Here is a 22438-nt window from a genome sequence, read left to right on the forward strand (position 1 = left end):
GAGCTGAGGATCCTGGGGGTCAATGGGGTCAGCTATGGGCAGACATCCAACGGGCCCCTCCAAGCAAGCCAAACGCACAGGCCCAGGGGTCACGCGAGCTTTTATTTCTGGGAGGACGGCTTGGCTCCGAGGTGGGCCCGCTGGTCCCCAGCACGTCCTGCCGAGTGCTCCAGCGCCCGCCTCCTCTGCAGCTTCTCTTCCAGCTCTGCCGTCACATCTCCCAACCCTGGGGGGGCAGGGACCCGAGGCTTCAGCGGCGCTGGGATCCCCGGTGCGTCCCGTCCCCCCACATCCACCCAGGACCGGCCACAGAATTCGGGGCCCGGGGCAAACGAAAATGTGTCCAAAAGGCACGAGGAGTTTCAAGACGGAGCCTTAAACCAGCGCCGGGCCCCTCAGAGTGTGGGGTCCTTGGAAGCCCACCCTGCGTCGACCCCTCAGGCCCCTTACCGGTCGTGGGGAAGAGAGCCTGCGCTGAGCTGCCTGCCGGCTTCCTGGCCGGGCCGCCGTTCAGGCCTCTGGGCTCTGAAGGAGAAGGCGGTGACAGCTGAGGCTGGCCCTCCGTTGGATGAGGGAGGGGCTGGGAGGAGGTACCCCTACCTGGCTTGGGCATGACAGGTGGCTTTGGGGGCTTTGCCTGAACCTTTGCCAACCTCTTGGGCTTCAGGATGACGGGTCGACCAGGGGGAAGCACTGCGTGGACAAAGGCGTGGCGTGTCACCTCTGGCTGTTCGCCTCCCGCCCCCGTCTCTCGGCCAGCCCCGGTCCCCCACCCACCATCCTCGTTCACGTAGTTGGCAGCGGGGGCATCTGCAATGGGGATCACGTAGTTCTCATCCTGGTCGGGCAGCGGGGGCCGCTTGTCCTGGCCGGACACAGGCTTGACGGGCGCAGGAGGTGGCTGCTTCGGGGGTGCAGGATCTGGTGGGACCCAGCAGTCAGTCGGTGCCCGCGTGGTGCAGGGACACCTCGGGGTGGCGGGGGTCTGTGTGCCTCCGTGAGCGGGAATGCACGTGTGCACGCCTACACAGAGGCGTGGGTGTCTGCGCACGTGCCCATGTGTGCACATGTTAGTGTCCCTGTGCCACATACACATCCACTGGGTGAATTTGCGTAAGTTGGATATATGGAAAAATTTTGTCACACACGCCTAATGTGTGTATACACACGACAAGGCAAGGATGCTTGGTCATACACTTCAGTACTGGTCTATACCGGTGTGCACACGCGTGTATCTATAAATAGAATTTGTGCTTGTGGGCGAATGCGTCTGTATTTGTGTGCACACACCTGATTGTGGCTTAAGGTCTGCATGTGGCTGCACGGGACCGAAAGTGTGTGACACTTGTATTCATGAATGCGTGGAGCCCTTGTCGATAAAGCTGTCTGCATAGGAGCTTCTGATAATGCAGCTGGACACAGTTGGCGTCCGTGAGTGTGCACGTGTGTATGGACGTGGCTGTGCACGCCCATCGTGCACAGGGGGCGCCCCACATCTGCCTAGCCCTCGGAGGACCTTGCCGCTCGCCCCACAGACCTTTCCAGCTTTCCTTCTGCCCCTTTCCCAGCGCCCACCCTCATTTCCCATCTTGCTCCTGGGACAGCCTCGGACTCCTCATCGCACACCTCTGCATCCTGAAATCCTTTGAGACCTTCAGCAAACACCTCCTCCTCCAGGCAGCCCTGCCCCCACTCTGCCCCCTCACTTCTCCCCAACTCCAGGCTCCCCAGGGGCGGCCCTACAGGGCTGGGAGGGTCTGTGTCCAGCTCTGCCACAACCTGGAAAGCCCTAGAGGGCACGGTCTGGGGAATTTCTGGGTGCCTGCAAGTCTGTGTGCAGGACTGGGCACAAGCGGCGCCATGTAGGTCCCAGGTCTCTCTCCCCTCTGCCCCAGGGGCGGCCGTGGGAAGGGGGTGTCACCTGGGCTGGGGGCCGCGGGGGCCGAGGGCGCCACCCACACACTCTCGCCGTTCTCTTTATCTGCCTCCACGTAGCCTGGAACAGAGAGGGCGGCCTGGAGGAGGCGCGGCGGCCAGGGACTGCTCCAGGGGTGTCCCCGACGGGGCGCGGACTAGAGAGGCGCGGACTAGACCCCCCGAGTTCCCTGAGGCCGCACCCACCTAGCACCTTCTCGTAGTCGTCATCCAGCAGGAAGGGCACCAGCGCCTTCTTGGTGTTCGACACGAAATAGTCAACCACTGCGTCCAGCGAGGCGCAAGAGAACTGGGGGCGGGTAGGGGGCGCGGTCAGGGCGGGTGGGGGAGGGGCGTGGACCCAGTCAGCGCGCTTCCCAGGACCCTGGCCCAACGCTCACCGGCTCCTCCACGTCGATCACGTACTTGGGGCCCTCGTGCTTCACCTTGTAGTGCCGGATCACCGGCGTCCTGCACAGGCAGCGGGCGAGTGGGTGGCCGGGCTCAGGACAAGGAAGGCCCCGCCCCTCGCCCTGGCCCCGCCCCGTGGGGGTCCTAACCCCCTCCAGCTCCCCTGCACACTGACCACGGCCCCTCCTGGCGTGGCTCTCTAGGAGCGGGGACCAGGCTCTGCCTCCACCCCCAGGAAAGACCCCTCTCCTAGTCCTGGCACTGACCCCTGGGAGGACCATGCCCCGATGGACTGCACCCCCAGGGAAGGCCCCGCCCCTCGTGCGGGCTCCGCTCCGGGATTCTGACTCCACCTTCGACCTGGCCCCGCCCCTAACCCTGACTACCCTCCCCCACCTCTGACCACGCCCCCGTGCCTGACCCTCCTCCCACCCCCGGTTCCGGAGCCGCGCATGCGCACCCGTTGAGCATCTGGCGCGTGGTGACCGACACTCCGGCCGCGCCGTCCCCGCTGGGCCGCAGCAGCAGGTTCCCGCACTCGGGGTAGCGCTCCAGGAGCAGCTGCGCCTCCACCCGGCTCACCTTCATGAAGCACCTGGCGGCGGGGCCGCGCCCTTCACTCAGGACAGGCCCCGCCCCCAGAGGCCCTGCCCGTCCTCCCGCACGTAACCACGCCCCTGGGCCCAGCCACGCCCCCAGCCACGCCCCGCCCCGGGCACCCAGCCCCACCCACCGGCACATAGCCCCGCCCCCGGACACCTAGGCCCGCCTACCCGCACATAGCCGCACCCCCGGGCAGTCAGTCCCGCCCGCCCGCACATAGCCCCGCCCCCGGACACCCAGTCCCGCCCACCTGCACATAGCCCCGCCCCCGGACACCCCAGTCCCGCCCACCTGCACATAGCCCCGCCCCCCGGACACCTAGCCCCGCCCACCCGCACATAGCCTCGCCCCCGGGCACACTCCTGGAGACCCTGCCTCGTCCCCTAGGCCCAGACTCTGCCTCCGGAGGCTCAGCCCTGTCCTCCAGACACGTAACCCGGCCCCCGGAGCCGCAGGCCCGCCTCCGAGGCCCCTAAACCCGTCCCCGGAAATCGTGCCCCGCTCCCAGGCACCTACACCCGCCTGTAGAGACCCAGACCCGCCTCCAGACATCTAGGCCCGCCCCTGACACCCAGACCCGCCCCCAGGCACCTACACCCGCCCCTGGAGACCCACACCCTCCCCCAGACACCACGACCCGCCCCTAAAGACCCAGACCGACTCCTGGTGACCCAGACCCGTCCCCCGCCAGCTTGTCCCGGCCCCCAATCCCCCAATCGGGCTCCCAATACAGGACCTAATCCTCGCCCCCGGCCGGCTGCAGCCCTGTACGCAACTCAAGACCCAACGCCACGCCCTGCACCCCGCCCCCATCCTGGAGCCCCTCGGCCAGGCGGGGCACTCACGAGGGCGCCTCGAGCGCGCGGCGCGCCTCCTCTTTGGCCAGGGCCTCGGCCATCATGTACAGGTGTCCGGGCAGCAGGGTCAGGTTGGACGGGACACGGAGCTGAGGGGCGATCGGGGCACAGAGACCGCGCCCGGCCGTCAGGGAACGGGCGGCTGCGCCCATGTCACAGAGGGCCAACTGAGACCAGAGGGCGGACGGAGCCCGGATGGATGGAAACCCGGATCCGGGGGCTCCAGAGCCGCCCTACACCTCACAGAGCAAAGAGGTTGTCGAGAGGATGCGGAGAGGGACTTCGGTGATGGGGTGGGGGACAAAGCAGATGCTAGAAGGTGGGGTCTCAAAGTCACGGCCTGCAGGGGCCAGGAAGATGCCAGACGCGATGGCCGGCAGCGGCCGGACAGGGAACAAATGAGTCAAAATAGAAATCAGGAACGTTGACTAAAACTCCTGGTTCTTAAGTGCTGGCAGCTAACTTTAAATTTTTTAGCACTTTGTTGGCAAAACAGAAGATGTTTATGGGCTAAATTTGGCTTGTAGGCGGCCGGTTTGAGAGCAGTGCGCTGTAATTCAGAGGCTTGTTTGGGGGAATGAAGGATGGAAAGAAAAAAGGGGATTTCTGAGGAGGCCCAGGGGGAGTCCGGGGGAGACCACTCTCACCTCCAACACCGTGAGGATGAAGCCTTTCCACATCTCGCGAGACTCCAGGCTCTCCACCTAGGGCGGGAAAGAAAGAGTCCACGTGGATGAGCCTCAGTCTATCCATCTGTGAAATGGGGGCGAGGAGTAATAGCCTCTGTTTCCAAGGACTGTTTTAAAGATTCAATGAGTTAGGACGGGTTAATTTAAGATGCTGTCTGCATATAAGTCCTTCGTAATATTATTATTCTTTGCCGGGAGCCGTGGCTACATCATTTGATCGGCTGTTTGACAGGGTCCAGCCGATTAACGCCGAGGGGTGCAGGGTCGCCCCTTGGTGAAGAATAACCGGCCGGCCCCTCACATAGTTTTGAAACCTGTGCTGCTTCTAATTGCCCTTCATTCCTTTTCCTTTCTTAACCTCCAGTTTTCACTCCTTTGGGTGGCTGCTTGGGAGGCACTACCTCCCGGGAAAATTAGATATAGTAAGAGAATGTGACCACCTGCAGGTAACTTTCAAGATATTTTTCAGTTAATTAACGGAGGAGCACACAGTCCCATTTGAGACAAGCAGAAAGGAATCTGCCCAGATAAGATGTCGAATTAGGTTTATGGCCTCCATCTGGTTAATGCTTCCTTCTCCTTCCAGTTCTTTGTCTAAACATATATGCATCGTCCTTCTAAGTTTGCTGGTTAATTGGATGATCAAGAAGTATCAACATATTATTCTTGACCTTCTGCTTTCTGTTAAAATGTTATAGAGGTTTTCTCCTAAAAGCAATAAATAATAAACAATTGATGAGGAGAAGGGCCGAGGGGTGCAGGGATGCCCCTCGGTGAAGAATGGCCGGCCGACACCCCTGATATTTTCTGAATTATATTCATGCTTTCTATCAAGGTTGTGTCTATACTTATTTCTGTTTTTTACTCTTGAAGATATATAGTTTAGCTTAGCTTTTCAGCCCTTTACTTTACTAACAAAATGGTACTTTCTCCGGCAGTGTGTTTAAGGGACTGTTAGCTCCACAATCTAAAAGACAAAGGAATGCTTTCACCCCCTAAAGGGCGCGAAAATGTAAAGATGTTTAACTGCCCACTGAGAATGCAGATAGCCCTGGGGATAAGACACCCTGGAGTCGCCTTTTGTTCCCATTAACCATCTACACTAATGGCGTAAATGATTGAGGGAGGCAGGGATGGCTCCCCCAGGATGTAAACAGACGGAATGCTGTCCTGCCCGGAGGCCTGGACCTTCTCTCTTTGATTTAACTTTACCATGAATTACAACAGATGCCTAGGTACCTATCTCCTTTAGCTTAGAGACAACAAACACTAGTTAATTGTGGAGAAGATGATCATTAACCTTATGCTCTATAGAATAGAATGCTAATAAATGTTCTTGTGCTCCTTTTTTACTTCCTTATCTCTCTGAGAATATTTGTAGAACTATTTCTGTACTAATCCTGAAAAATATACAAACGACACTTGTGCACAGTAAAGTTGGACTTGCTAACACCAACCCAAGTCTCACGTCCTCTTTATTTTCCCCTTATTGTGCTGACCCCGTCCATCCCTCAGGAACCTGGACTCAGCTGGGGCGGGACTCCGGCAATTCTTGAAGGTTATTACATCAACATTTTTAAAAACATAGATCATGTATCTCCTATGCTCTAAACCATCCCAGGGCTCCCCCCTCCCTCAGGGTCAAAGTCCAAGTCCTCCTTGTGGCCCACAAGGCACTACATGACCTGCCCCTGTCCCCTCCCTGCCCTGCCTCCTCCCTCTCTCCCACTGGCTCCCTCTGCTCCAGCCTCACGGGCCTCCTTGAGGTTCCTCCCACACGCCAGGCACGGTCCTGCCCCAGGACCTTTACACATGCTGTGCCCTCTGCTGAAGAGCTGTTTCACAGATATCTACCGCCCTGGCTCCCTCACCTCCTTCGGGCCCTCAGTAAGGCCTTCCCTGATCACACCATTTGACATTGAGATCCTGATCCCCCTTTCTCCCTTCCCTGGTGCTTGTCTCCCTAGCATCGACCGCCAAATGACCCTCCATAGATTTTACATATTGATATTGTTTATCATGTGCTTCCGCCACTGGACTGTAAACTCCACAAGGGCAGGGACTGTCTTGTTCAGGGCTGTGCAACTAGAAGAGTGTCTGGCACACAGTAGGGGCTCAATCATTTTCACTGAAAGACTGAATGATAGCAGTGATGATCCTCGTGGGTCAGATCTTGTCCTGGGCACTTTAGACATATTGTCCCACTTTGCAGCTGAGGAAACTGAGGCCCAGAGAGCTTAAGTGACTTGCCTGGTGTCTCCAGCCCAGTAGTGGACTCTGACTCCATGCCAGTGTGTGCTGATGGTGGGCAGGACGGGGAGGGAGGGTCTCCCACCAGCCCCACCAACGTTCCTACCTTGAACTTGACCTCCTGGTTCCGGAGGACCAGGCTGAAGTGGATGCCAGGATCTTGGGCGCTCCCCCAGGGGGCCTCATCCATGAACTTCACGAATGTTCCCAGGTCTAGCTTCTCCACGTGCTGGGGGCACAGGAGCGGGGATCTGAGCACCAGGCCTGTGGCCTCTCAAGCTCCCTGGCTCAGCCACACCACCCACACCCTCTGCCTGGGCCCTGAGGTCAAGGGCAGGCCAGCTCTTGAGCTCTCTTCTCATCCTTACCTGGGAGTCCCGATTGCTTTTGTAGAAATAGAGGGTGAGACCTCGCAGGCCCGCCCAGAACTTCCTGTAATCCTGGGGACCAGAGGTGGAGAAAGAGAAGGAGGTGAAGTGGCAAAGCTGGGGACCTCCATCACACCCACTCTGCCCCAGGATCTTTGCACTGGCTGTTTTCTCTGTCTGGATGCTCTTCCCCCAGATCATCACACAGTTCCCCTCCTCACCTGCTTTGGGTCTTTGAACAAATGTTTTCTTCTCAGGCAGGCCCTCCCCATACAGGGCCCAGCTTCTGGGGGTCTGCTGTTCCCCAAGAAAGCAGCAAAGGGAACCTTGATGGGTTGGGAGACCCAGAGCAGCCCCCCGATCTGTGGAGGTGGGAGCTCTGGGAGTGAGCTGAGGTGACTGGACTTCTGGTGTTGCATCCACCCATCCACCCACTTATCCACGCATACCTACCTCCCCTCTGTCCCCTGTCCCCTTATCCACCCCATTAATATTCATTGGCATCTCCTAGGTGCCAGGCCCTGGGCCAGGTGCTGAGTCCACAGGCTTAGAATTTCACAAGGCTCTGGACTCCAGAACGTCTGCAGATTCAGGATTTCGCCCCTGGTTTCTGAATTCCAAACGTCCTAACTCTCTGGAGATCTACGGGGCTGATACAGCTCAGAATGCAAGGGTTTGTTTACTTTTCACCAAATATTCCCTGAGCACCTACTCTGCACCCGGTTCTGTTGTGGGCAAAATAATAGTGGGACGTGGCTTCTGTTTCTAAACAGATCAAGGTCCAGAAGGATGGAGACAGCACAGGTACTAAACTCCTTCAGGGAAGAGAAGCTAGGACCCCCAATAATGGAGATAGTGCTTATATTGACAGCTACCACCCATTCATCCATCCATCAATCTGTCCACCCGCCCACCCACCCATCCACCCATCCATCCACTCATCTCTCCATCCACCCATCCGTCTACTTATCTCTCCATCCATCCACCCACATGCCCATCCATCCATCCACCATCCACCCACCCATCCATCCATCTATCCATCATCCATCTGCCCATCCATCCACCATCCATCCATCCATCCATCCACCATCCACCCACCCATCCATCCATCCATCATCCATCCACCCTTCCATCCACCCATCCATCTACTTATCTCTCCATCCATCCACCCATCTGCCCATCCATCCATCCATCCACCCACCATCCACTCACTCATCCATCCATCCATCCACTCATCTCTCCATCCACCCATCTGCCCATCCATCCATCCATCATCCCTCCACCCATCCACCCATCCATCCACCCATCCATCCATCCATCCACTCATCTCTCCATCCACCCATCTGCCCATCCATCCACCCAACCATCCATCCATCCACCCATCCATCCATCCACCCATCCATCCATCCATCCATCCACCCATCCATCCATCCATCCACCCATCCATCCATCCATCCATCCACCCATCCATCCATTCACCCATCCATCCATCCATCCATCCATCCATCTATCCACCCGTCCATCCACCCGTCCATCCATCCGTCCATCCATCCACCCATCCATCCATCCACCCATCCATCCACCCATCCATCCATCCATCCACCCACCCACCATCCACTCACTCATCCATCCATCCATCCACTCATCTCTCCATCCACCCATCTGCCCATCCATCCACCCAACCATCCATCCATCCACCCATCCATCATCCATCCATCCATCCATCCACCCATCCATCCATCCATCCATCCACCCATCCATCCATCCATCCATCCACCCATCCATCCATTCACCCATCCATCCATCCATCCATCCATCCATCCATTCATCCATCCACCTATCCATCCACTCACCCATATTTCCATCCATAGATGCATACCTACATTTAACTAATATTTACTGAGGACCTACTCTGTGCCAGGCAGTGTTCCAGGCACTGCGAATAGAGCAATAAGTGATTAAACTCCATTTGGTCAGCCTTGCTTCATCACGCACAAGCTATGTGCTGTTGCATAAGTTATTTAAGGTCTCCATGCCTCAGTTTCCTCCAGTTTCCCGGAGGTAGCAGGAAAGGAGGAGGGAACTGCCATGGCTAAAGCAGGGAGGTGGGCAGGAAACGCAGTGGGTGGTGGGTTTGGGTTATAAGAGGAGTATGGGGAGGGAGGAGGGAGAGATGGGGCCTTAGGGGAAACTGAGGGGCTGGGACTTTATCCTGAGGAACACACACACATGCACACACAACACACACACACACACACACACTGGTCCCATGACCAGTATGTGGTCCTGCCTAGTGCGAGCCCATCAGCTCTCATGGCCCCCACATGCAACCTTTTCCGACCTTGACCCCTGCAGCTGGGGTTCACAGAGTCCGTTCCAGGCTGGGGGAGGAGAGAGGCTCCCCATTTCCTGCAGGAAGTCCCTGATATTGTTTATATCTGAGAGACAGAGAGAGAGACCGAGACAGAGAGAAAGACTGAGACAGAAAGAGAGAGAGAAAAACAGAGACAGATGGAGACAGGCAGGGAGAGACACAGAGAGAAATGCCCTGCCCTACCCACCCCACCCCCCTTCGCTGGGTAGGGAAATCAAGGCTCAGAGAGGTGCCACACCTGCCTGGGCAACCCAGCAGTGCCAGGCTCCCTTCCCCTCCTTACCTGGTCTCGAGGTCCCTTCTTCTCCAGAAAGCTCTCGTGGTAGTGTGAGGGCAGGGCACCCTTGGGTTTGGGCTTGGGCTTGGGGACCCGAGGTGGGCTCAGAGCCGAGGCCATGGTGGCCCGGGTCCTCGCCTGGCTTCTGCCTCCAGTGAGAGCCCCAGCTGGGCCAGGAAGCAGAGAAACAGGTTCCAGGGGAATTTCCTCTCTTCTGTCAGCTGCTGAGCTCCCTCCTCTGCAAGCGCTGGGCGGGGACTGGGCTGGGCAGGTCCAGGGATCCTCGAGAAATCCTGGCCTCTCTGGTCTCCCCAGGAGGATCGGGAAGCCTAGCTGGACTCATGGAAGGGAGGAGGGAGCCACTGGGAGGCATTGGGTGCAGAGCAGAGACCGGCAGACGGTGCACCAGGAGGAGGGACCTGACAAAGCTAAGGCGTGGAAACGAGGCAGGGAAGAATGTGGTGCCAGGGTGGCAAGGGGATGTGACAAGAGAGGACACAAGAGGAACACCATTCGAAGGCCATATATGACCCTCGGACCGCCTGGACGTTAGAATAATCTCGCTTATATCTACCAAAAAAATCTTTCTGGGATTTTAATAGCAATTGTGCTAAACCGGTATATGAATTGGGGGAGGCTGGACATCGTTACTACGCCAAGTCCTATCCATGGACATGGTCTGCCTCTTTGTTTATTTAAACCCCATTTCTTTCATCAGCGTTATGTACTTTTCAGCATGCAACTCCTGTACCTGTTTTGTCAGATTTACATCTAAGCCTGTTTTTTTTTTTTTAGCATTTTTAATTTAATTTAATTTAATGTATTTTTCATTCTGGTTTTCACACACTCCTCGCTAGTACATGGACACGCAATTGATTTTGGCGTGCTCATCTTCCATGCTACAACCTGGCTGAACTGACTCATTAATTAGTTCTGGGGGAGTTTTTTGGAGATATCTTGAGATTCTTCTATATAAACTGTCGTGTCATCTGCAAAGAGGGCTGGTTTTATTTCTTCCTTTCCAATCTGTCCGCCTTTTATCTCATTTTCTTGCCTTGTTGAGCTGGCTAGAGCTTCCAGCACTGGGCTGAACAAGAGTGGTGAGAGCATAGCTTCCCTCTGTTCCTCGTTTGTGGAGAGACTTTATCATGAGTGGGTGTGGAATTCTGTCAAATGCTTTTTCTGCATCCATGATACGATCGTGTGACCTTTTTTCTCTAGCTCGTGTGCTAGTTTTCCACGGCTGCCGTAACAAATCGTCACAAATTTAGAGGCGTAAAACAATGCAAATGTAGGATCTTACAGCTCTGCAGGTTAGAAGTCCTACATGGATCTCACGAAGCTAAAATCAAGGTGTTTGCAAGGCTGCGTTCCTTTCTAGATGCTCAGAGGATGAATCTCTTCCCTACACTTTTCCAGCTTCTAGAAGCTTCCTGCATTCCTTGGCTCACATCCCCTTTCTCCGTCTACAAAGCCAGCCGCAGCGGGGTGGGCTCCTCCCAGCATGTCACTCTGAATGAACTTCTGGCTTCCACTCTTAAGGACCCTTGTGATTACATTAGGACCGCCAGGATAATTCAGGATAATCTCTTTATTTTTTGAAGTCAGTTGATTAGCAATTTTAATTCTGTCTGCAACCTCCAGTCCCCTTTGCCACATAAACCTAACATATTCACGGGTCCTGAGGGTTAGGACCTGGACATCCTTCGGGGACCATCATTCTGCCTACCACAGCCTGTTAAATATGAGCGGATGACACTGATTGCTTTTGGAATACCGAACCAGCCTTGCATTCCCGGAATAACCCCCCCTTGGTCACGGTGTATAATTCTTTTTCTATACTGCCGAATCCTATTTCCTAATATTTTGTTAAGGATTTTCACGTCTTTATTCACGAGAGACGGTCTGTAGTTCCCTTTCTGTGCACTGTCCTTATCTGGTTTTGCTATCAGGGTAATGCTAGCTTCATCAAATGAATTGGAAAGCGTTCCCTCCTCTTCACGTCTCCGGGAGAGATTATGTAAAAGTGACGTTCATTCTTCTTTGAATCTCCATCCGGGCCTAGAGATTTCTTTTCCCAGAGTTTTGAAGTGACAAATTCAATTTCCTTAATAGTTAGAGGGTTAAGTGGACTTTAAACGCACAGCAAAGAACAGCCTTTGGAATCCACTCCAGAGTTGTGTGACCCCGGGCCATCCTTTATCTGCTGAACTATCTGATAAAGTTGATAACAGCATCTGCCATATAGGGGTGCTGTAAATGGTAAATGGTTAATAAAGTCACAGAGGTTAGTTTTAATTTATCCAAGGCAACGGGGAGCCATAGAAGGATTTAGAGCAGAGGTGGGAGGTCGTAATAGTGGCAGTTTAGCAAGATCCTTCCGGGGCCAGGGTGGAAGATGGATGGGGTCGAGGGTGAGTATAGAGGCCTGAGGCCCAAGGAGGAGATGGCCAGGGTGCAGATGGGAGAGGCTGGCGGTCCAGCCCAGGATTTTGGAAGAGAGTCGAAGAGAAAGTGAGCTAGAGCGTGGGGCAATAAACAGAGGCCAAATTTGAGTCTGGGGAGCTGGGGTATCCTCAGTTGCTGGCTGGACCCACAGTGGGGATGGGGGGGGGGGCACTGCAAAAGGAGGGCTGGGCAGGACAAAAAGAGAATAATAGTAATTCACATTTATCCAGCTCTTACTCTATGTCAAGCCGTTTCGTAACAACTCCTAGGCAGGAATTATAATCCTCACGGGAAACAGAGAGGGGGAGCCACTTGGCCAAAGTCACAGAGCTGGGAAGCGCTGGAGCAGGACCGGAGCCAGGTCCAGTCTGATCCGGAACACCCTGGCTGCACGCTCCCGCCCCCGCCCCCTTCCACACTGGGGGCCGGGTAAACCCCTCCAGTGGCGCCCAGCCGCCTGGGGGAGCCCCCACCCGGGGCTTCCAGCCCTGCAGGGGGCTGGGGGTTCCCGGCGCTGCGCCTCCGGGTCAAGGTCCCGGGACAGAGGCCGGGGACAAAGGACGGGGACGCCGCCAGCCCGCGCGCATCCCGCCAGGCCCCGCCCACAAAGCCAGCGCGCGCGGGGGGCGGGCCTGCGGGGAAGGTTTGGACCCGAGAGCCGATTGGCTGGCTGAGGACCAGACTCTGCAACTGATTGGATGCGTGAGGTTCAGGGGCCCCTGCTGATTGGCTCCTATAGGGGGACGGGTCCAGTTTCCCCGGAAGTAGCATTTTAACGATGATTGGCTGGAGGGATTCCGGCGGCTGCTGCCTATTGGCTGGAGGTGAAACAGCCCTGGTATAATTGGTTGGCAGGCTCCGCTCTGCGCCAATCCTGGAATCGGCCGAGAGGGTGGAATTTAACCCTTTAGAGACCGCGCCCGGCTCGGGCGCTTTAGACCCGCGGTCGGGGCTGCTTCCCCATCCGGGTCCCCGGGCGCTGTGGCTCGTTCTCCCAGGCCTCAGTTTCTCCGCTGGTCCCAAAGGCCGAGGCCTCTGGGTCCCTCAAGATCGGTGGCCGCGGACCTCAGTGTCCCCGCCTGCCCAAGCCCCCGGCGCCCCCCAGCCCCAGTGGTGGTGGTCTCGGGTGGGGCCACGAGTCCCCCGAAAGCACAAGTCCCGGGCCTCAGTTTCCCCACTTGTGCCCATGCGCTCTCGGTTCCCACCCGCCTCCCCTGGAGGGTGGCCCCAGGCCTCAGTTTCCCGAACGGTCGCGGAGGGCTGAGTGCCCCGACTCCCAGCCCCGAGTGCGCAGGCCCGGAGCCTCAGTTTCCCCGCCCGCCCCAGCGGGCCGAGCCCCCCGCCCGCCCCCCGGCGGCGGCCAATGGCCGGGGCGGCCCGGTCGGGGCGGAGCCGCGTCACGTGCCGGGAAGCGGGAGGCGGCGCGCTCGGGCGCACGGGGCGGCGCGGCCATGGCAGGTACCGGGGCGCCGGGGCCGGGCGGGGGGCGGGGGGCGGTGGCGCGCGGCCCCCCCTGCAGCCTGTCGCTGCCCGCAGCTCCGGAGCCGCTGTCCCCGGCGGGCGGCGCGGGCGAGGAGGCGCCGGAGGAGGACGAGGACGAGGCGGAGGCCGAGGACCCCGAGCGGCCGGCGGGAGCGGGCGGCGCGCGCGGCGGGGGCGGCGGCGGGGCCGGGCCGGCGGGCGGCGGCGGCGGCCCGGGGGGCGCGCTCACCAGGCGCGCGGTGACGCTGCGGGTGCTCCTCAAGGACGCGCTGCTGGAGCCCGGCGCCGGGGTGCTGTCCATCTACTACCTGGTGAGCGCCCCCCGCCCCGCAGCCGGGGCGCGAAGGGGAAACTGAGGCCCGGAGCTCCCGGGCTGCAGGCCGGGCCCGGGTGTGGGGAGGGGAAACTGAGGCCCGGAGCATCCAGACTCAGCACGAGTTCTTCTGGGCGGGAGGACGTCGTCGTTCACCAAACTCCCCATTCCACAAAGGAGAAACTGAGGCTCGGGGAGGACACCCCGGCTCCCTTGGCCGTGTGACCTCGCTCCCCATCTCGGGACCCTGGTGTCCTCATCTGTGGAATGGGATTTTCCCCTCCCGTGGGGCCGTGTGGGGATTAAATGAATAAAGCGCTCCGCAGGGGGCCTGGCATACAGTAAGTGCTTTATAAGTGCTCGCTATTATTACTGTTATTGGTACTTTGCTATTGTTTGATGTGTGAATGGGAGCAATTTGTGACTTGAGCACCCGCCGCATGCCACACTGTGTGTTGGGTGTCACAGACACAGCAGTGATCAAGACAGACGCTGTCCCCGCCCTTTGGGGTCTCCCGGTCCAGAGAGGGGAGAGGGGGACAGACACGTGACTGGGCAGTTTCGATCCAGGCTGATCAGGATGGTGAGGGTGGACATCTGTGAACTGGGAGGCACCCAAGCTGGAGGCTTCTGGGAAGGGATGCTGTAGTGGGAAGTGGGTGCCAAGCCCTGGGGAGCAGCGTGGGGTCAGGGAGGGCTTCCTGGAGGAGGGGCCTTGCTGGGTAGCAGGTCCTGCGTGCTGTCGCGGCAGGGGAAGAAGTTCCTGGGGGACCTGCAGCCGGACGGGAGGATCGTGTGGCAGGAGACGGGGCAGGTGTTCAACTCACCCAGCGCCTGGGCCACCCACTGCAAGAAGCTGGTGAACCCGGCCAAGAAGTCCGGCTGCGGCTGGGCCTCCGTCAAGTACAAAGGCCAGAAGCTGGACAAGTACAAGGCTGCCTGGCTCCGGCGACACCAGCTCCACGTGCCCACAGCCACTGCCGATGAGGTGTGTCCTTAGTTCCCAGAGAGGGGGGATGTTGGAGCTGGGGCTTTGAAGGATGAGTAGGAGTTTTCAGAGCAAGATGAAGGGAGGAGCTTTCCAGAGGGAGGGAATGGCATAGCAAAGCCATGTTGGCAGGAAGCAACACATGCTGCTTAGGGAACCATGATTAGGGGATGCGGCAGGAGGTTCACGTGTCTTGGGTAGCTGAGGGGGCTGGAGATCTGTGAGGGTCTCGAGTGCCATGACAAGAATAGATCTTCTGTGAAGATTCAGCAGCTGGTGAACTTCCAGCTGGCAACTCTGACGTCTATAGGGCTGCTGGCGGGCTGGAAACTCAGGCGGGAGTTGATGCTGCTGTCTTGAGGCCGAATTCCTCGTTTTCCGGGAAACGACATTTTTCGTTCTTGAAGCCCTTCAACTGATTAGATGAGGCCCACCCCCATTATCCAGAGTAATCTTTATTGGAAGTCAGTTGATTGTGGATGTGAGCACGTCTACCGGGTACCTTCACAGCGACACCGAGAGCAGCGTTTGATTCCATAACTGGGCACTGTGGCCTAGCTGACATATAAATCTGCCCTTGACCCCACGTCCTAGGGCCGGCCGTTCAGCAAGGAGTTAGTAAGTGCCTACTGTGTGCCAGGCCCTGTTCTCGGCGCTGGAGAGAAAGCAGAGAGCAAAAGAGGAAAGTCCCTGCCCTGGTGGAGAGAGAGACAAAGAAACAAAATAAATGAGTCCATCTTAGCGTGTGTTGGAAGAAGTGAGCAGAGGGGAGCCCGCAGGATGGGAAGGGGGCTAGGAGGATGGGAAGGGGGCTAGGGCGGTCAGGGAAGGGCTCACTGAGAAGGTGACATTTGAGCGGAGAACTGAAGGCGGGGAGGGAGGGAGCTGGGAGGATATCTGGGAAACAGTTGTGCAAAGGCCCTGGGGCAGGAATGGGACTGGTGATTGGAGGAACAGCGAGGGGGCCCATTTGGATGGAACAGAGGGAGGAGGGGGAGAGAGGGAGGAGGGAGGGCAGGGAGGGGACGAGGTAGGTCGTGCGGGGACTGGGGGGCCGCGAGGAGGACTGGCTTCTCTCCCGAGGGAGGGGGGAGCCTGGAGGGGCTGTGGGAGGAGGAGGGCGGGACCGACTCAGGGCTCCCGGGCGCCCTCTGGTGGCGGCTGCGGGGAGGACAGACTTGCAGGGGCAGGAACCGGGGACCCAGCTGGTCCAGGGGGCGACGCCGGGGGGGCCCAGGTGGGCCATCGGGGGACTCTGGGTACTTCTGACCGGGTTGCTGCTGGATCCGACGCGACGTTCCGAGATGCTTTGTTCTGAGCAGGCGGGCGAATGAGGTCGCCCCCTCGGACACGGGGGGATTCGGGAGGAACAGGTCTGGGGGGCCTTCGGAGGCAGCGTGGCCGGGCTGAGCGGGAGCCCGCCGCGTGGGGCCGTCGAGGGGCCGCTGGACCCCGCGTCTGGGGCTCAGGGGAGTCAGGACTGTGGGCGTCGCCGGGTGTAGACGGGGTTCGAGCCCCGAGGGTGGACGGCGCCCGCCCAGGAGGGGTGGGGAGGGAGGAGCCCGAGCCCTGGGCCCGCGAGGGAGATGGGAGGGAAGCTGGACAAGTGCGGGGCCCTGAGGAGTGCCCGGGACCCCCGGGGTCAGACGCTGCCCGGAGGGGGTGGGGACAGACACTGAGATGGACACAGGGCGGTCCCCTCCGCAGGGGCAGTTTGGGAAAGAGGAGGAGAGGGTAGTGACAGAAGTGAGTGAAATAATCCGTGCCAAACGCGGGCTTGATTAATGAATGGAGCAACGTGGGGGGGGGGGGCGATGCTAAATGCTTCGCCCGCATTCTCTCATTTCCCCCTTGCGCCACCCCTATGCGGCTGGTGGTCACGATGCCCTTTTACAGACGAGGCAAATAGAGCTCAGAGAGGTTAGGGCACTCGCCTGAAGTCACACAGCTTGTAAGAGGCAGAGGCGGGATCCGAACTTTCCACGCTGACAGGCTCTGCTCTCTCCCTCCCTCTAGTGGGCACCTGGGGCAACGGCAGGCCAGCTAGGGGTCTGGGTGGGATGTGGTGAGGAGGGTGGGGGGCACCCGGCTAAGGGTCCTGCCGCTGTCCCCCAACCCACCCCGCCAGAGCCCGGCCAGCGAAGGGGAGGAGGAGGAGCTGCTGATGGAGGAAGACGAGGAGGAGGTCCTGGCAGGGGTCTCAGCGGAGGACAAGAGTCGGAGACCCCCGGCGGCGAAGGGCCCCTCGGAGCCTGCGCACTCGGGTGAGAGGCCCGAGCAAGGGGAGGAGGCAGGGCGGGTGGCGAGTGGGCAGAACTCGAGTTGGGGAGGAGGCTGGGGACACCAGTGGCCTTGCTTTTCTTCAGCGCCCCCAAGATGCCCGGCTGACAACCCGCAGCCTGATTTCCCGGCCCCGTCGCCTGATTTCCTAGTCCCGCCGCCTGATTTCTGAGCCCCGCCGCCTGATTTTTAAGGCTGCCTCTGGAGTTTTTGCTTTCCTGGGCTGCCAGGTCTTGCTTTTCCCGGGCTGCATCCGTCCCGGGCTGGGGAGGGACTGACACTGCGCTTTTTCCTGGACCCCCCCCCCAACCCCGCAGAGGCCGCGCCCCCCGGGAAGCGGGTGGAAAACAAGACCCGGGTACCCGTTCGCTACTGCATGCTGGGCAGCCGCGACTCCGCCAGGTCAGTTACGCCCCATGTGTCCCCCCCTTGCCCCCCAGCAGGGTTGGGACAAGTGGCCTCTGATTCTCAGAGCTGGCTGTGGGGGGCTGGGGAGCCAGCGTGGGGCGTCCTGAAGCTGTGGGACCCCCTGGCTCCTGCAGAAACCCCCACACCCTGGTGGAAGTGACATCCTTCGCGGCCATCAACAAGTTCCAGCCGTTCAACGTGGCCGTCTCCAGCAACGTGCTGTTCCTGTTGGTGTGTGCGCCGCTCCTACCTTGTCCCTTGGGGGCCAGGGCCTCCCAGGCGCGGGCAGGGGGCTGGGGCGCCCCGGACGGTGGGGGTCCCTGGGCTGCTAGCTCCTTGAGAGCGAGGCCTGTACCTGCTTTGGTCCCCGCTGACACTCACTGTTGGGATGAAGAGGGAGCTGTGCGGGCTGGCGTTTGGGGCCAGGCTGCAGGCTGACCGCGTGGCCTCCGCTGTCCCTCCCCTCCCCAGGACTTCCACAGCCACTTGACTCGCAGCGAGGTCGTGGGGTACCTGGGGGGCCGCTGGGACATCAACAGCCAGAGTGGGTATTTGGGGCCCGGTGGGCAGGGGGCTGTTTGGGGCCGGGGTCGATGTCCACGCCTTGTCCCCGCCTCCGTCCGCGCAGTGCTCACGGTGCTGAGAGCCTTCCCCTGTCGCAGCCGCCTGGGGGACGCGGATACGGCGGCCACCATCGAAGAGGAGGTGAGCGGGCGCGCGGGGACGGGCATTCTGGGGAGGCCTGGCACGGACACAGGTGTCCCGGCCTCCGTGTCCCGGCGGCTGGCACAGTGTCGACACTCGGCAAGTGTGCCAATGAGCGTGTGTGAGCCTGTGACCCCACGGTCGCACCTTCTCTGCGCAAACACGTCCAGCCCCTTCCCTTCTGAGCCTCGGTTTCCCCGCCGGGCCTGGCACCTGGGAAAGGCTCCCTAGATGTTAGCTGCCGTCCTTCCTCATGTTTTCATCGCGGGGCTTAGGTTGCGCCTGGAGCTGCGCTCATGCACCCGCCCCCACCTTCTCGGGCCCCGCCCCCCCCGGTGACCCTTGGGGACAGGTGTGGAACAGGTGTTCATTCCGCGCAGGTGTCTCCGCCCGCCTCTTCCTTTCTCTTTACGAATGCACTTTCCTCTGCTCGCTCCCGGCATCCGGGAATGCTTTTTGCTGCTCCCTTGCGCGCTCATCCGCTTGTCCCCATAGCTAACTACTGAGTGCCTACTGTGTGCTAGGCGTTGTGCCCTGGTAACCTTGTGCCTTTGCGTTATGACAGGTGCATCTTTTTTATGTGTATTTGTTGACTGTCCCCTCACTGGACTTGGTGAGGTTGGGGGCAGCGTCTGTCTTGGTCGCTGCGGTGTCCCCCAGCCTGGTACACAGCAGGCGCTCATGACATGTTGGGCGTGCATAGGGCTGGATGGGTGTCAGGAGCGCCGGCGGCAGGGGGTGGCGTGGGCGCACAGGGCTGGGAGAGCCCCCCGGGCCTGCCCGTGCCAGCCTCGCCTCTGCCCCCAGATCTACCAGAGCCTGCTCCTGCGGGGCCTGTCCCTGGTGGGCTGGTACCACAGCCACCCGCACAGCCCGGCGCTGCCGTCGCTGCAGGACATCGACGCGCAGATGGACTACCAGCTGCGGCTGCAGGGCTCCAGCAACGGCTTCCAGCCCTGCCTCGCCCTGCTCTGCTGTGAGGCCCGGGCCGGGGGCGGGTGTGCGCGTGCGGCCCCCTTGGGCCCCCGAGCTCCTCGGGCCCAGCCCCCTCTCTCACTCTCGTCCCCCAGCCCCGTACTACTCGGGCAACCCGGGCCCGGAGTCCAAGATCTCGCCCTTCTGGGTGATGCCGCCCCCTGAGGTAGGCGGGGCCGGGCGGTGTGGGCGGGGCCCGGCAATGTGGGCGGGGCCGGTGGTGTGGGCGGGGGCGGGACCGGGCGGTGTGGGCGGGGCCGGTAGTGTGGACGGGGGCGGGACCGGGCGGTGTGGGCGGGGCCGGTAGTGTGGACGGGGGCGGGACCGGGCGGTGTGGGCGGGGCCCGGTGGTGTGGGCGGGGCCGGTAGTGTGGACGGAGGCGGGGCTGGGTGGTGTGGGCGGGGCCGGGCCGGGCTTGTTCGCGATCCAGGGCCGACACTGGTTCCGGGCCCATTTCGGGAGCTGGGGCCTCAGGGTCTCCCGTCTGTGAAATGGGCACATGGTCGTTGCCCTGCCTGAGGCTCCGGCGAGGGCCTGGGTGTGAGAGATGTAGACCTGTGGCATGCTGCTCTTGTTGCCAAGATGGCCTCCTCCCCGGACCTCGCCCGGTTTCATTCCCCGAGTCCATCTTGGGGTCACAAATCAGCTTTGGAAAGAAATTCCGGGACCCTGGCTCTCTCTTTGCCTCTCCTGTCCGGGAGATGCCGCCTGCCTGCCCAGTGGCACTGCCAGGTTCCACTAACGTCCCTCGTGGCTCTGAACCTCTGATCCCGGTGTGGAGCCGAGCCTGGAGGGTCCATTCTCCCATTCCCGGCCCAGGGCACTTCCCGCTGTCCCCTGCCGTCATGGGCTGGGGGCTGGGGGTGACCGGCTCGTGTCCCCGCCAGCAAAGGCCTAGTGACTACGGCATCCCCATGGACGTGGAAATGGCCTACGTCCAGGACAGCTTCCTGACTAATGACATCCTCCATGAGATGGTGAGCTCATCCCGGGCGGGGTGGCGGGGGCCCCAGGGAGGGGCGGGTGGGGGCTGAAGGCACCCAGCTGCATGGACCTGACTGGGTCAGACTCAGGAGGCCGTGGCTGTAGCAGCCACATCAGGTCAGGCTCCTCCTCCGCTGCGGAAGACCACCTGTGGCTCTTAGGCTCCGACCCAGCTCCTTGCCGTGGCCCCACCCTTGCCCGCCTGCTCCCCTGCCTGGCCTCGCTGCTGGTTCTGGAACATGCCAGGCACGCTGCCCCAGCCCCGGATTCTCCAAGGGGAGACACGTGGGAAGACACACGGTTTTAAATGCCTGCGGCTCAAGAGAGGCTTAAGAAAACGGAACTTGTTCAGCACCCCTGTGATTTCAGCCCCAGACTTGGGATGAGGCCAGCCCGGGGAGGGATGTCGGGCCTGCGTGGCTATGAAGAATCAGAATATGAACTAAGGGGGGTTCAGTCGCACCCTCCTCCTAAGCTCCCTGTTTCTCCCGGGTGGCACTTGTTGGTGACGGTAACGTCTATGTGCCGCGTTAGGTTGGAGGGCCCGTCAGGGGTGGCAGCGGTGTCCGGCCCGCTCGCTGCTGCATCCCCGGCGCCTGGCATGCGGTGCGCAGGGAGGGCGGGAGCGAGGGGGTCCCATCCTCCCCTCATCGCGCAGATGCTGCTGGTGGAGTTTTACAAGGGCGCCCCCGACCTCGTGAGGTTCCAGGAGCTCTGGACCCAGGAGCACACCTACCTCGACAAGCTCAAGGTGAGACCGCCCCCCGCCCCAAGTCCTGTGCAAACCCCTGCTTTAGGAAGACGGTTCTGGGGGGGCTCCCAAGAACACACCCACCGGCAGCCTGAGGGACTGTGGCTCCCGAACTCGTGCACAAAAGGGTTTCAGCCGGAAATTCACTCTGCCATCAGAAACGCAGATGAGAACGTGAAGGCCCCGGGGACATCCCGGCTGGCCAGGCTGCTCCGGCCCCGTTTCCCCATGGCCGCCGGCGGGGGGCGCACGGAGGGTTGTGAGCGGCTTCGGAAGCAACGCTGAGCAAAACAGAGAGCAGCTGGTGTCGTGGCGGCTTTCTCCAGCTCGTGGGCCCCACGGTCGGGGACATTTACATCAGGCTTGGCGGCCTCTGGAGTGTGTCTGATTTATTTCCTGCTTCAGAGTCATTCTCAGAAGACGCTCGCAACCCTCTTCGTGGACTCACTCAGTTTCACACATTCGCTCGTTTTCAAATTTTTTAAAAACCAGTGGCCGGGGCTTCAGGCTGCCAGCACTGGGGTGGCCGCGGCTGCCTTCGGAGGCCCTGGAGCTGGGTGATCCCGGCCGTGAGACCCGGGCAGGGAGGCAGCTGGGGTGACAGGAGGCGCTGGAATGCAGCAGACAGGACACGTTCCACGTTCCCCGCTGGGCAGCCGGGCCGGGTTATGCAACGCTCCTCGGTGAAAAGCGAGCCTGCCTCTAGGGACGCGGCCGCACCTTGGTTAGAGAGCTCCTGGGCCCAGCTGTAGCACTGAAGGCCTTGAGGGACAGGAATGGTGGGGGGGCCGGGCCGGGACCACTGGGCGCAGCCCTGAGGCGCCAGCCCTGCTTGTTTCAGATGTCCCTGGCCAGCAGGACGCCCAAGGACCAGGGCCTGTGCCACGTGCTGGAGCAGGTCTGCAGCGTCCTCAAGCAAGGGAGCTGAGGGCACCGGCCTCCCACGACCCGGGGGCCAGACTCTGGGCCTCCCGCCCCTTCCTGGCACCCGGCAGCTCTGGGCAAGGGGATCGGGTCTGGGGGCTTCGTGTGGCTCTAAGCTGCCCTCCCGCGTGCCTGCGTGATGGCAGGGGCTCGGACAATAAAGGCAAGAAGCAAACAGCCCAGGCGTGTGTCTCCCCCGGGGGGGCGTCCCAGCCGCTGTCTGGGTGGCGGAACACCCCGGCCACACGGGGTGCAGGAGAGGGTGCTGTTGGTGCAGCCCTGTGTGGGGACATACTGGCACGCTGGTGCAGAGGACAGATGACGGCCCCCTCCCACCCTGGGCTCCCTGAGGGGCGGATGCCCACACTGGGGGCAGCCTGGGGTCAGGCCTGCCCTGACCAGAGACCCTCGGGAGGGCCTGCCCTGTACCACAACC

General features: G+C 60.4%; 2 protein-coding genes across 6 annotated transcripts; one reads left to right on the plus strand and one right to left on the minus strand.

The window, feature by feature from the left end:
* Positions 1-82: 82 nt before the first annotated feature.
* On the minus strand, positions 83-11156 carry STAP2 (signal transducing adaptor family member 2). 4 transcript variants are annotated; one of them, XM_070272503.1, is made up of 13 exons: positions 9750-9984; positions 7093-7164; positions 6831-6953; positions 4433-4489; positions 3774-3874; positions 2786-2920; positions 2316-2385; positions 2122-2224; positions 1922-1996; positions 778-921; positions 601-693; positions 451-525; positions 83-226 (listed from the first exon to the last, which is right to left on the minus strand). In XM_070272503.1, exons 1-13 carry the CDS (start codon positions 9861-9863, stop codon positions 102-104), a joined length of 1287 nt encoding a protein of 428 aa, XP_070128604.1. In that variant the 5' UTR covers positions 9864-9984; the 3' UTR covers positions 83-101. The 4 variants fall into 4 exon arrangements, with proteins under 4 accessions (XP_070128604.1, XP_070128605.1, XP_070128607.1 ...); XM_070272504.1 differs by lacking the exon at positions 1922-1996 and having other exon boundaries at positions 9750-11156; XM_070272506.1 differs by having other exon boundaries at positions 451-693.
* Positions 11157-13168: 2012 nt separating this feature from the next.
* MPND (MPN domain containing) lies at positions 13169-22179 on the plus strand. 2 transcript variants are annotated; one of them, XM_023644434.2, is made up of 13 exons: positions 13169-13649; positions 13728-13984; positions 14738-14974; positions 17103-17238; positions 17572-17656; positions 17797-17893; positions 18134-18206; positions 18291-18367; positions 19175-19343; positions 19438-19508; positions 20231-20320; positions 20986-21078; positions 21920-22179. In XM_023644434.2, the coding sequence occupies exons 1-13, from the start codon at positions 13643-13645 to the stop codon at positions 22004-22006; spliced, it is 1479 nt and encodes a 492-aa protein (XP_023500202.1). In that variant the 5' UTR covers positions 13169-13642; the 3' UTR covers positions 22007-22179. The 2 variants fall into 2 exon arrangements, with proteins under 2 accessions (XP_023500202.1, XP_023500203.1); XM_023644435.2 differs by having other exon boundaries at positions 13521-13649; positions 21237-22179.
* The last annotated feature ends 259 nt before the right edge of the window (positions 22180-22438 follow it).

The sequence above is a fragment of the Equus caballus genome, chromosome 7 (assembly GCF_041296265.1).
Source record: "Equus caballus isolate H_3958 breed thoroughbred chromosome 7, TB-T2T, whole genome shotgun sequence".
NCBI lineage: Eukaryota > Metazoa > Chordata > Mammalia > Perissodactyla > Equidae > Equus > Equus caballus.